The sequence below is a fragment of the Prionailurus viverrinus genome, chromosome D4 (assembly GCF_022837055.1).
Source record: "Prionailurus viverrinus isolate Anna chromosome D4, UM_Priviv_1.0, whole genome shotgun sequence".
NCBI classification, from domain to species: domain Eukaryota; kingdom Metazoa; phylum Chordata; class Mammalia; order Carnivora; family Felidae; genus Prionailurus; species Prionailurus viverrinus.
The window spans coordinates 88,880,151-88,893,169 of record NC_062573.1 but is presented as its reverse complement, the minus strand read 5'-3'; the positions used below and the strand labels follow the sequence as shown (position 1 = coordinate 88,893,169).

The window sequence follows — 13,019 nt, the reverse complement described above, 5'->3', positions numbered from 1 at the left end:
GCCACGGAGGTGGAAAGGGCTGGACCCAGACTCCACATACATACACCCAGCCCTGGGCCACCTGGGCCCAGCGTCTCTGCCCTCCGGAGCTTTAGTTTCTTGGAAAAATTTGGAAAATAGAAAATGCGAGAGAAAAAGCTACCGCAACCCACGATGCTGGCACCCAAGGTACCCACGCACCTACCGCCAGCTTCCAGCCGGCTTCCCTCCCGTCTTGTGCTGTCCGTCAGGGCCTGGGGCTGGGCTGGGGGGGCGGGGGGGGGAGGTGATGTGTGCCCTGCTGCCTCTCTGCTCTCCGAGGGGCTGTAATTTCACAATCATCTGGAAGGGCCCGGGACCCCCTGCGGGTTCTTAGCCCCCAGTGCGGTTCCTGATCGTCCACGGGGACAAATCATGCTCAGGGAACGGAGGCGGTCGAGAGCAAGGGGCAGGGACCCAGGCTGGCCGTGGACCCTGACACTGGCCTCACCGCTCAGCCTCCGACCCCTCCCTCCAAGTACAGATCGCGGCATAGCAGCGCAGGGCTGTGCAGAGTTGACCCCGAGGGCAGCGGGAACCTGGTGCCGGCTGAGGGCCCAGAGGACGCTGGTCCGGCCACCCCGTTGCTGTGGCCTGGCCCGCGCTCCTGACAACCTGGGCCCTACCGGCGCCGAGGTCGAGTGCTACTCTCGGCTCTGTTTCCTCTCCTTGGCTGGCCCAGGGCCCATCACACAATCACTTTCGAGCCCTGGGCCTTGGGGCACCCGGCTGGCTCCGCGGGTGAAGCGTGCGATTCTAGACCTCGGGGTTGTGAGTTCAAGTCCCATACTGGGCAGAGAGATTACTTAAAAAATAAAATCTTGGGGGCGCCTGGGTGGCTCGGTCGGTTAAGCGTCCGACTTCGGCTCAGGTCATGATCTCACGGTCCGTGAGTTCGAGCCCCGCGTCGGGCTCTGGGCTGACAGCTCGGAGCCTGGAGCCTGTTTCAGATTCTGTGTCTCCCTCTCTCTCTGCTCCTCCCCTGTTCATGCTCTGTCTCAAAAATAAATAAACGTTTAAAAAAAATTAAAAAATAAAAATAAAATAAAATCTTTAGGGGCGCCTGGGTGGCTCAGTCAGTTAAGCCTCTGATTCTTGGTTTCGGCTCAGGTCGTGATCTCACAGTTGTGAGATCGAGCCTCACATCAGGCTCTGTGCTGGGCAGAGCCTCTCTGCCCTTCCCCTGCTCATGGTCTCTTTCTCTCTCTGAAAATGAAGAAATAAACTTAAAAAAAAAGCCTGGCCCTGGGTTCTCTCGCTGCATAGCGGCTGCTGAAAGTCAGCACAAAACAAGGTGATCCTGTAGAATGCTGGAGAAACAGGGACTCGGTGGTCAGTGCGGGCCTCTCCGAAGAGACGCCAAGATCTGGGGGCAGAGGGAACAGCAAGGACGGCGGCTCTGAGGTAGGAAGAGTTTGGTGTGGCTGATGGACAGGAAGTGTAGCAAGTGCCCGGTGAGGCCGGGGGATAAGGTGGGGTGAGAGACCCTGGGGAGCCCCAAGGGCCAGGGAAGGGGTTGGGGCTTTATTTCGAGTGCGGTGGGAGGCCCTAAGGGGCTTTAAGTGAGAGGGTGGGGTGTAGAGAGACAGACAGACTGAAGGAAGCCGGAGCCGCTGTCCTGGCTGGATCCGTGCAGGCACTTTGAAAGTGGGACAGGAAGTGTCTGCGGTGGCCCTGCGGGTCTCTGCATGCCCCTCCCCCTGCTTCCCCACCCCCCACCCAGACAGCCCAGCCCTAAACTGTTTGCTGCCCCGGGTGGACTAGGCCTGGGAACCCCGTGTTTTCCCAGGGAGGGCAGGGTATCGGCACATTCCCCAGATGTTGGGGGCCCTGAGAGCTGTTTGGAACAGGAAGGTGCTGGCTGGGGGCTTGGTGACAAAGGTCCTCTGAAGATGGACCAGGGCGCTTGGGATCCTACCTGTTTCCTGAGCAAAAGACAGAGGGAACAGTGGGCCACCCACGGCCCCAGCAAACCAGTGACGTTCAGGGCAATCGAGGGATAATAACATGCGTTCGTTTTGTGTGCCCACAACAAAGACACTGATGGCCCTGGGCACTGCAGGAGATGACCCAGAGCGCCGGGATCTGTGATCCATTACCAATGTCTGCTGTGGGCACGGGTGGAGAGAGTGGTGGCAGGAGTGTCCCTGTTTAACCATCCCTGGTCTAGCTTCGCCCCAAGGGATAGAGCCATTCTAGAACACAACAGTGGGGTGGGTAGTGGGCTGGCCCAGGAGGGCCAGAGAAAGGCACCGATTCACCTACCTCCTAACCTCGAAGGCACCACCAAAATGAACCAAAGGACATGTGTTCGAGGCCCACAGAACTTTCCGGCAAAGCGAGATCCGTTCTGGTCTTTGTAAGCTCTTTAGAGAGAACCCCCTTCTCACAAGGACTGGATGTCACCAGGCCTCGGGCCCCAGTTCTGTCACGGGAGTCCCAAGAACTGCTCTCCACGGGCCAGCCTCCAGGGCTCTCAAACGCACGGAGCCTAATCCCACTGAGCCTCTGTGCTTGCTAAGCCCTGTGCCTGGAACTCTCTCCCGTGGCCGAGCCCTTGTGCAGGGGGCAGCTGACACACCAGCTTGGCGAGTGAGCAAAAGTCATTCCGTCTGCCTGGGCCTCAGTTTCCCCGTCTTCATAATGAGCAGGGGGACTTGAGTCTCCGGATTGCTCCGTGGGTTACAGTTGGTGACGACGTCAGCATTATCACCAACACCGCTAACGGAGAGGAGGTTACGAGGCTCTGTTCCGGACGTCTCACGTGAATCAGATCACCTCCTCTCTGCGGTATTCCTATAAAGCGTGACTATCATTACCCTCATTTTCCAGGCGGGGAAACTGAGGCGCCGAGAAGCCCAGGAAGTTGTTCAAGGTTGCTCAAACAGAATGCGGGGCACGGGCACTCAAGCCCAGCGCCCTGGTTCTGGAGCCCACCTGGCCCTGCGTTCCCGGGGGGAAACACAGGTGTGAGCAGGGCAGGACCCGGGTGGGGGGGGGGGGGGGCTCAGGGGCCTTGTCTAGGAAATGCCACGATGGCACACTCCTCTGGGTGACGGCGAGGAGGAAAATGAGCCCGGGTCTGAGAGCTTGCAGGGCACACAGTGGCGCCAGGGGACAGACCCCACCCTCCTCCCTGCCCGGCCCTTCTCTGCACCTCTGTTTCGTTTCCTCAGCTGCCATAAAGACGATAAACCGTGTCGGCCCCCAGGGCAGCTCCCAGGGGTCAAGAGCCATGTTTGGGAAGCACATGGGGTGTGCTTCTTGGCGCCTGAGCACCCACTGTGGCCAGGCTCTGGGGACACAGGCGTGAAGAGGGCAGGGCCAGCCTTCAGGGCCAGGAAAAGAGGCAGTGAATGCTACCTGTTGTGTCCCCGGCTGTGGTGGGGGCCCCGAAGCTAACCGGAGGGCCCAGGGGTTTCAGGGAGGAAGCCTTGAGGGTGGGGAGATAGGAGCCAAGCAAAGAGGGGGAGGCGTGTCCCCAACAGGGGGGACGGCCCGAGCAAAGGTCAGGAAGCCCCAGAGGGCGAGGTGGGTTTGGGAACACACAGCAATTCATGCAGGCCAGAGGGCGAAAGGAGTTTGCAGTGAGACTGGAGGGGTCAACAGGGCCAGCCCAAACCAGTTCTCATACCCACATAGCCATGCCGGAGGCATGCACTTCACCTGAGCTCCAGGGAGGGTTTAGGCAAAAGCCCCTCTGGCTGCCAGGTGGGAAGGAGGGAGATTATGTACAGATGGGGGACCCCAGATGGCTTCCTGGAGGAGGTGACTTAGGTGAGCTTTGGGAGAAGAGAGCTCAGAGAGCCTAGGAAGGTAGGCAAGAAGGGCGGGGAGTTCTAGAAGGGAGATAGGGGTAGACAAAGGCCCAAGGAAGGAAGGGCAGGCGAGTTCTGGAAGGGAAAGCCTTGGAGATAAAGACCTAGAAGCAGGATCCTTTCTGGAACGCTCCCCTGGGGAAGCAGGAAAGTGAAAATGAGGTCGGAGGCAGATCAGATCCACGCGTTGGTCCTCGGATGTGGGGGGGGGGGGGGGGGGCGGGAGGGAGGTGGCGGCGGCTGTTCCCCCCACATCCGCTCCCCCTGTGGGAACAGCCGGCCGGGCGTCCAGCGCGGGGCCGGCAGGGTTGGGCAGGTCAACCACAGCTCCCACCCTCTGCAGCCTGGGCTCAGGGACAGCGAGCTGTACGGAGTGGCCCCTGGGGGAGGCTGGCCCTGCACCGCACAGCTGCCCGGGATTCTCACGGCCTGGCTGTGAATGGGGGGCGGGGGGGCGCATCTCTAGGCTCCCCCTGAACGGTGCGCAGAAGGCCACTGGCAGTGGCCATCGTCCCCTGGGCCCGGTGCCACGACCTTTGCAGGGAATGTCTTCGGAGTGCATTATCGTTCCCGCCATACACACGGGGAAACTGAGGCTCAGAGAGTCACCCTAGGTCACTCGGATAGGAAAGGCCAAGTCCGGATTCTCAAGTCCATTTCTAAACCGCCAGACTTTTCTGGAAGTTGTCCAAGCTTGCCTCGTCCCCTCCCTCACCGCCCCCCACCCCCTGCCCCGACCTCAGGTCTGCCTTAGTGTGTGACCTCGGCTGTCAGCTCTACGTTCCACAGGTGATAAGACAATATGCCAACTCCCCTCTCGCCAGCCCAGGCGGGCATCACTAAGCTGGCATTAATCCCCCACTGGTATACTTTCCATTTGCTCCACTGCACACAGCCTCAGAATCCTTCTTAACCTGGCACTCTGGGCAGCCGCTACGGATTGATTAGAGCTGGCATCCAAGAGGGCACCTATCGGCCATCCCTGGTCCGGTCTCACCCATCACTTAATAGAAGGGGTGACTGAACCCCGGAAACGGGAAGAGACTCGTCACGGCCACCAGCGATTTAGTGACAAAGCCAGGCCTGGGACCCAGCCTCCTGACTCGTTTCTGCTGAGCGGGGCCCCGTGGTCCTTAGAGATGCCGCAGAAAACAAGGACTCACCAACGACCCCTCCCCGCCCCGGATCAAGTGGCTTTCCGTCAGTCCCTTGGGAACAGAGGAATCCAACCCCTTGGATGGTGGCTGAGCCACTCTCAGAAGCCCCTCCGCGGGCCCCTGTCCTGGGCAGCTAGACTGCCGTCCCATCAGGCCAGCGCCAACGCCCCCAGGCCTCCCCGCCGACAGTTTGGGAAAAAGCAGTCACTCACCACTGCTGGACTTCCTTCTCGGTAACTGCAAGAGAAAAGAGAAGCAGCCTTTTAGCTCTGGGAGGTGTCTCAGGGGACGGGCTGCCCCGGGGGACCCCCTTCCTGCCCTCCCCAGCCCGCCCCGCGGCGCCTCTGCCCCCCACGTTGGGGCACCTGCCGGCTCTGAGTAAGAGCTTGCCCCAGGGGTGACCGGTCCCAGTCAGGAGCTCCGTGTCCAGCCACCCCCGCGGGGGCCACCCTGGCCTATCCCTCCTGGCGCCCACTGGGCGTCCACGAGGACCGGCGAGAGCAGCCTCCCACATGCAGGGGTGCAGGGAGGAGCATCACCCCCAGGCCAACATTTAAGATACGCTGTTCCCCGCCTCGCAGACCTGGCACAGCGCAGCGGAGTCAGAGAGGGCACCCGGCTGCCCTGTCTGTGTACGGGAGGCGGGGGGGATCCCAGGACCGAAAGGCTGAGCACCCCCTCCCCGCCCTCCCTCCTCGGCCTGCCCCTCCAGCTCCTTATAGCGGTCGGTCCCAGCTTCTTTTACAGGCAGTACAAGAACAGCGCCCAGAACGAAAACCTGGGACAAGCCACATAATGTGGTCGACCATCCAGCCAAGCCCAAAGAGTCATTCTTTATTGAACCATGAAACAAACAAAAAAATCTCTTGTTTTCTGAAAAGTACTACATTGGCTCGGGTTGGAGGCAAGCCAGCGTTCTCCCTACAATCAGTGAATGCGCGCGTCGAACCACCTCCAGGGCCGCACTCACTCTCCCTGGGGGTGGCCACGGGAGACTGCCTCCAGCAAGCCGTGCCTCAGTTTCCTCATTTGTAAAGCGGAGATAACAGTAACGGTAGCTGCCAGGGGAGCTGTCCTGGGAATTCAATCAAAACCGGTGTGAGAGCTCCTGATTCCCTGGCACAGACGCTGACTCGGTCCAGGCTTATGGAGGGAGGGAAGGAAGGAAGGAAGGAAGGAAGGAAGGAAGGAGGGAGGGAGGGAAAGAAGGAAGGAAGGGACAGACAGGAAAGTGGGTGTTAGGGGGAGGTCAGCTGAGAAAAGGAACTGCGATCTCTTCCCAGGGAAAAGGGAAGGGAGGCCCAAGGGGGTGTCCCTGAATTGCTGTGGCTGATTGGACACGAGGAGGCCGCTCTCCAAAAGCCGCTCCAAGGGAGCCTGTACGAAGCGCCAGATACCAAGGGGCCGCTGGAAGCCCGGCTCTGTGCCAGGGCAGGGCCTCCGTGCTTTGGCTCAGCTGCCCTGACCACAGCGCCGAGGGAAGACAGCGTGGCTCTGCCCTGGCGCCAGATGGGGAAACTGAGGCACGAAGGGGCCGGGACCTGAAGTGATGGGGTGAGGGTCTGAACTCGGGCGTGCGGCTCGGCCGCCTGCCCCACAGCCTGGAATCGGGTGGTCAGACTCCCGGGGAAGCCTGGAGGCCGCTGCCAGAGCCCTCCCCCCACAAGCCCAAATCCCAGGCGCCCGTCCCAGAGCCGACAGCTGGTGCATGGACGGCATGACAAGGGCGGGAGGTGCCGATTACCTGGCCCAGCCAGACCCGGTGTTAGAGAATGCAATTTTCCAAGAGTTCGGGCAGAGGGTGGAAGGAAGGAAGGGGGTCAGGCAGGGGAGGGGGGTGGAGAGGGAAGCAGACCTTGGTCGAACCCGAGCTGAGCTGTCCTGGACTGCCACGCACGCCTGGTTGGGGGGGGGGGGGGGCGCGGGGCAGGGGCGGGGAGGGGATGATGTGCAAAGCCCAAACCTGGAGAGACACAGGAAACCCACCAGGGCACAGGCGGGAGCTTCCGGGTCCGCGCTCTGGAGCCAGACGAGACCGCCTGGATTCAAATCCAATGCCACAGCTTTCTAGCCCTGTGTCCTTTGGGGGGAGGGGGGGAAGTCCTTCCTCTCTCTGGGCCTCAGTTCCCTCATCTGTAAAACGGGCCGTTGCAAAGACTTAACTGGCTTGGTGTTCTTTACCTGCACAAGAATCCCACAGGCACGTGGTGGTTCCATTTTCCCGAACAAGGCTGAGGTTCGAGACAAGTCCGCGGACTTGGCCTGAAGCCACCCAAGGCCACCTTGCCAGGAAAGGGCAGGGCCGCGACGGCCCTCGGAGCCCGGGATGAGCGCACAGTGGGGATGGGTGCCGACGAGCTGCCTGACCTCGTGTGACCTCGGCATCACATGACAGGAACGGCAGGAGCCGGGGAGCAGACACAGCGCTGGCCTCTGGCCTCACAAGGCCCGAGGAGGCTCCCCTGGAATATCCCTTATCTCAGAAGTCCCCGCCCCCCGTCGCCCCTGTCTCCAGGATGGAGCAGCTATGGTGGGGGAGGGGCAGAGTTAGCTGCCCCTCCCCCATCAGAATGGTCCTCAACACAGAACACTGGTTGTCGGGCAGGCAGCCAAGCCCCAGGGGATGCGAGCTGGGGGGCTTGGGGCGATGGGCCCTGCTGATGCTTTAAGGAGCCAATTAACCTTTAGGGAACAGAGGAAGCCATGAGGTGTCCCCTTGGCACCATGGAGGGTCTGGAGTGGGGTGGGCATCAGGCAGCCCTCGGGGCGCCCAGCCACCTGCCCCCGGCCCCTCCACCAGGGTCAGGAGTCCTGGAGGTGACCAGGGTGGACCTCACTGTTCAGGCGAGGAAGCTGGGCCGGGGACCCGAGGGAGGGACCCAAGGCCACGGCCAGAAGGAGGCACGGCAGGATGTCACTGCCCAGGTCCGCCCAATGCCGAGGCCACTCTGTCTGGGTTTCCGGGAGCTCAGCCGTCCCGGCACCACCTTCCCGAGTCCTCCCTAACCACCTGTCTGATGATTCACTCGGGACGTTTCTCTAACGCAGCTCACTCACCTGCCTCATCTAGCCTCAGCCTCAGCACTAACAGCCGGAAAATTACCCGTGACGTGTGCTGGTCGTATCTTTTCTAATGCACAACAAAAGTATCACCACGAAGATGACCGTCCTTGATCAAACCTGGCCTCGCCAGTGGGGAAACGCGCCGACAGCATGTGTCCCCCCCCAACCCCGATCTGGTGCTGTGGAAGGACGTGGTGCCCACGGAGTTCTCCTGCCAGAAACAGTCAACCTATTAGGCTATTAGACTCTAATAGACTATGAGAATAGTCTAATCATGAGGACCGCAGCAGACAAATCCAGAAGGCGGGACAAGTCTTACAAGACAGCTGGCCGGGACACTTGAGTAAGTCGGCCACCGTGAAAGGTAAAACAAGGCAGGGGATTGTTCCAGAAAAGGAGACAAGGCCGTCAAAAGCAACTCGCAAAGCCTGGATGGGGTCCTGGATCTGGCGTTAACGAGCAGCAATAGCAAACCTTATTCTGAGCGCTGGGGAAACTCCACTGGCGGGTGGGGGGGGGGGGGGGGGGGATTAGATGCCCTGATGGGCTCGCAGCCGATCTTCTTAGGAGTGACACCCAGGTTATGTGGGAGAATGTCCCTTCTCATCGCAGATGTGCCCTGAAGGATCTAGAGGCAATACCGGCAGCTTCTTGGACGAGGTTCAGAAACACACACACAGAAAGAGAAGCCAACCCTGGCAAAAACGTCGACACCGGCAACTCGAGATGAAGGACACACCGGTGCTCGCTGCGCTGTCATCTCAATTGCTTCTCTTGATTTTTCAAAATAAAAAGTTGGGGCGGCGGGCGGGGGAGAGCTTTTTAGAGCCCTCAGGTCCACAGCCTGGGTGCGCAACCCCACCCACAGCGCCAGAGGGGCCGGGGGTCCTGGAGCTCTGACTACCACAGACACTGGGAGGGCGGGAGGAGGGGGGTGGGGGGACATCATGGGGTCCCCCTGCTCCACGCCCCACCCAGATACCAGAGCCACATTCCCAGGCTCGTTTTTTTCCCCCCGGGGAACCTGCATCCAAGTGAGAAATGAACAGGCGTCGCTCACACCGCACTTGTAACGGGCGGGTCCGTGCTCAAGGCTGAGTTCAGGGCTCAGGGCCCAGCAGGAAGGAAGGCCGTCCTCAGGGCTATCTGCCCCGGGACCACTGCCTCCAAGCCGCTTTAACCATCCTCCCGCCTCCTGGCTCTTGCGCGTGCTGTCCCTCTGCCCAGGACACTCGTCCTCCCTCACCTCTTTCACCTCGGTAGCCCTATGTACCTTTCTGGTCCCCTCTGGGATGCCCCTTTCCTACAGAGCCCTCCCGCCTGCCACGGCCCCCTCTGAAACGCCCCGATCCGTGGCAATCCCTGCTTGCCACGCGGTCTGTCTCACCGCCCGGGGCCAAGTCGGCAAGGGGGACAGCGGTGAAGTGGCGAGGTCCACAGAAAGGGCTCTGGGGTCGGCTCGGCCAGCACTCCAGGCCAGGGCTTTGCTGGTGCGGCCTTGAACAATGACTCCACACCTTGGAGCCTTGGTTTGCTCATCTGAAAATGGGACAAGTGACAGCCTCTGTCTTACCAGAGGAGGGTGTCCTTAAAGCACGTGGCACAACGTCTGCCATCTAGCAGATGTTCAACAGAAGCACCGTTTTCTCCTCTACCCGGCTGGATGCCAAGCCCTCAGAGACCGAGGCATACCCTAGCATCGCCCTCGGCACCCGGCCCAGCCTCCTGCACACCGGAGGCAGAGAACAAACCCCGGGTGATTTCCCACCGTCACCGAGCCACCCGGCTGCATGTGGGACACATCTTACAATATGTTTCTCACGTACAGGTTTACCTTCACGAAACCTGTGACCGGCTTTGGCCCACTTTGAAAACGAGCTGTCTTTCTCCAGCTCGCTCTTGCCGGCAGGCCGGGGTTGGGGGGGGGAGCCCGGACTCAATAGGAAACCAGTATTGACAACCCCAAGGCTGAGGCGTTGGGAGGCTCGGGGTCAGCATCCTGTCTTGGCCATTTGAAGGCTGTGTTGTTCTGAACAGGTTACTTAACCTCTCTGAGCCTCTGATTCCTCATCTGAAAGATGGGGTTTACATAAACTCCTACTCGACACGGAGACAACTTAAAAAGAAAAATCTTAAAAGAAAACAAGAGAAAGAAAAGTCCCAGCCTAGAGAGGGCAGAGAGCCAGGAGGAGAGGGGCTGGGTGTCCCCTCCACTCCCCTCCCCTCCCACGGACCTCCCTGAGAAGGGGGAGCGGCGGGGAGAAGGCCTGTGGGTGGCTCAATGGCCCCGAGTGGGGAGGGGCCCAGCCACTGCCCGCTGCCCAGCTCTCCCCCAGCTGGCTCGCTGCCACTAAGCCCGCACGCCCTGCAGCAGGGGTGCAGACAGAGCCCTCTCCTTGCCACACCCAGCAGGAAGAGCAGGAACAGCCCCCCCGTTCCCGAGGCGGCTCCCTGCACCTCCTCCCCCTGCACGAAGCTCTTGTCTGCCAGGAATGAACGCGAGAGAGCCGGTCCCTGGAGCCCAGGATAAATGTTGAGTCTGATTTTGATTTCCCTAAAGCAAAATACCTCTCAGCTGATTGAGGCTCAGCTCAAACACGGTGGGAACGGAAAGCAGGGGCTGGCGGCCCCCACAGAGGCGCTGGAGGGATGGCGGGCGGACCGCGCTCCCCTGGGCCCCTTCGGCCACCGTCCCGTGACCGCCCCAGGCTCCGTTTTCTTCTCCAGGGACAGAGGCTGGATCAAGGGCCAGGGTCACCCGCACCTCCCACCTCCAGGGCAGCCAGAAGGCCTCTCTGGTTCGATTCACGCAAAAAAGAGGAAGTGGGGAAATTCGGGCCTGGCCACCGGCAGCCCCTTGTCACTAAATCTGACACTCCGTCCGCCCTGACGCCTCTGAGCACTCGGACAAAGAGAGCGCTCAGAAGTGAAGGGCAGCTTCCAGAAGTGCGGCATCCTGCCCACGGGCCCCCGGCCTCTCCTTTGCTCAACCTCCGAGTACCGGGGTCCGTCTGAGCCCCTTCTTCACACGGCTGTCCGGGGGCACGGCCTGTGCACCCCGCACCCCCCTCTAGCTCAGCCCCTGTCTACGCTCCTCACGGTGGTCCAGGGGCCCCTCACGCTCCACGTGGCCCATAAGGACCCGCACCTCCCCCTGGACCTCCCCTTCCTGGGGACACCCCTCTTCCAGCTCTACCTGGCAGAAAACACGGGACCACCCGCACATTGGCCACACACGCGCAGGTGGGGAGACAAGAAAGAGTTAAATGCTTGGGAGTCGTCCTCCCTGGGGTCCGGCCACACCCGAGGGCAGGGTGAGCAGACACCCACACTCCCCAAGCATCCAGGTGCCTCAACTCCCCCCCTCCCCTCAGCCCCAAATCATTTCCCACCATCCCTGCACTCAGACGACAGCGTGGAAATACACTCGTGTTCCTGCGGGGGCAGGGGACTCGGCCGCCCTCAGCCACACATCTCCAGAGACCTCCAGTCCCCGGATTCCGCACCCCATGAAGTGACCCGCAGGCAGTAAGCCAATGACGGCGGACCCCACAGGCCCCGTGTCCCGGGGAGAAGGCTGTGGACACCCACCAGGAGCGTGACGGAAATGGGAGGGGGGCACATGCCCGGGGCCAGACGACCCGGGCCAGGTCCCGGAGGCACGGTGCTAGGTGCCCTTGGCGGCGGGTAGGGGGGCGGCGGGGGGAGCTCATCTGTAAGAGGGGACTGCCTCGGAGATCAGCTATAAGCCGACAACACGCACAGGTCACTGGTGCTGACCCTCACTCCACGGCTCCTCCAGGCGGGGGAGACAGACCGCCAGCCCCCCGCCCACCCCTCTCCTGGCTTCCATAAATGCCCAGCTGGAGGGAGCCAGCCTGAGTTCATCAGAAAGGCGCCTGGCCTCCCGCCCAGAATTCCAGGGCATTCCAGGCTGAGCCGGAAGCCCCTCTAGCTGACCCAGAAGGAGCAAGTTCCCCCGGAGCCCTGGGCCCCCCGCCTGACCCCCCACCCCCAGCCCGCCCCTCTGGGTCCCCTCTCCCCACTGGTGGCGGGGTGACGGTGACGGACGCCCAGCCTCCTCTGCATTATCCCCACCCGCGTGGGCTGGGGCCCACGGCCCCCTGCGGGGACGAGTTCACGCCGGACCCTGGACCTTCGGTGCTGGCTCGCCTGCGGGGACCCACGGGCATCCGCAGGCCCACTGCGGCCAGATCTGCGAGCTGTCTAGCCCCAGACCAAGCCCTTTGCACCCAGGATTTTGTAAAGCCTCACAAAGCTCCAGGGGTCACAGCTCTGGCCAGCACTAGGTGAGTTGCCCCCCCCTTCTAGGCCCTCCCCCTCCCCCCACTGCTGGGACCGCCTCTGGCTGACCTGCCCGTAGCCCTAGCAGGGAGGCTCTTCCCCACCACGGGCGGGCCTCGCGCAGACAGGCCCGCCACACTCTCACGGCTGCGTGACCTCCGTCAACGGCCTCCCCTCTCTGAGCCTTGGTCCCCCTCTCCCTCATGGAGCCGCCGTTAGAGCCAAAAAAGAGGGTGCAGGCCAAAAGCAGCGGGCGCAGCACGTGATGAGGGACATGGGGTGCCCCTTGTTCCCTCCCGGCTCTTCAGGATCCTCCCGAGCCCCAGGTGGCTGCAGCTCCGGCTCAGTTGGCTGAGCCCTCCTGCTGCAACAGGCCCCGTGCTGACACGTGGGGGTCCCTGCCGGCCCACCGAGCTGGTGAAGAAACTGAGGCTTCACAGAAGCAAAGGCAGTCGCCCAAGGTCACAGTCAGTGGCGGAGGAGTAGAGGCGGGCGCCCAGGTCCCTCCAGCTTGGTCGCCCGTGCGCTCAAAGAGGCTTCAACCTGGAGACGGTTGACCCCAGGGAGGGGGCCACCCGCTGGGGCCAGCACTCACCGAGCACTTGCGGCGGGCCAGGCACGGGGTGCACGGAGTGTGAGCTCCATGGTCCTGCAGGGA

The 13,019-nt window shown here is 61.8% G+C and overlaps 1 protein-coding gene across 2 annotated transcripts in view; it reads right to left on the bottom strand.

The window, feature by feature from the left end:
• The window catches only part of NCS1 (neuronal calcium sensor 1), a 46,934-nt gene that overhangs the window by 18,741 nt on the left and 15,174 nt on the right, over window positions 1-13,019 (bottom strand). For both annotated transcript variants that reach the window (XM_047831253.1, XM_047831254.1), the window contains exon 2: window positions 5,206-5,230. In XM_047831253.1, coding sequence (XP_047687209.1) covers window positions 5,206-5,230 — 25 coding nt within the window. The remainder of the gene's footprint in view (window positions 1-5,205; window positions 5,231-13,019) is intronic.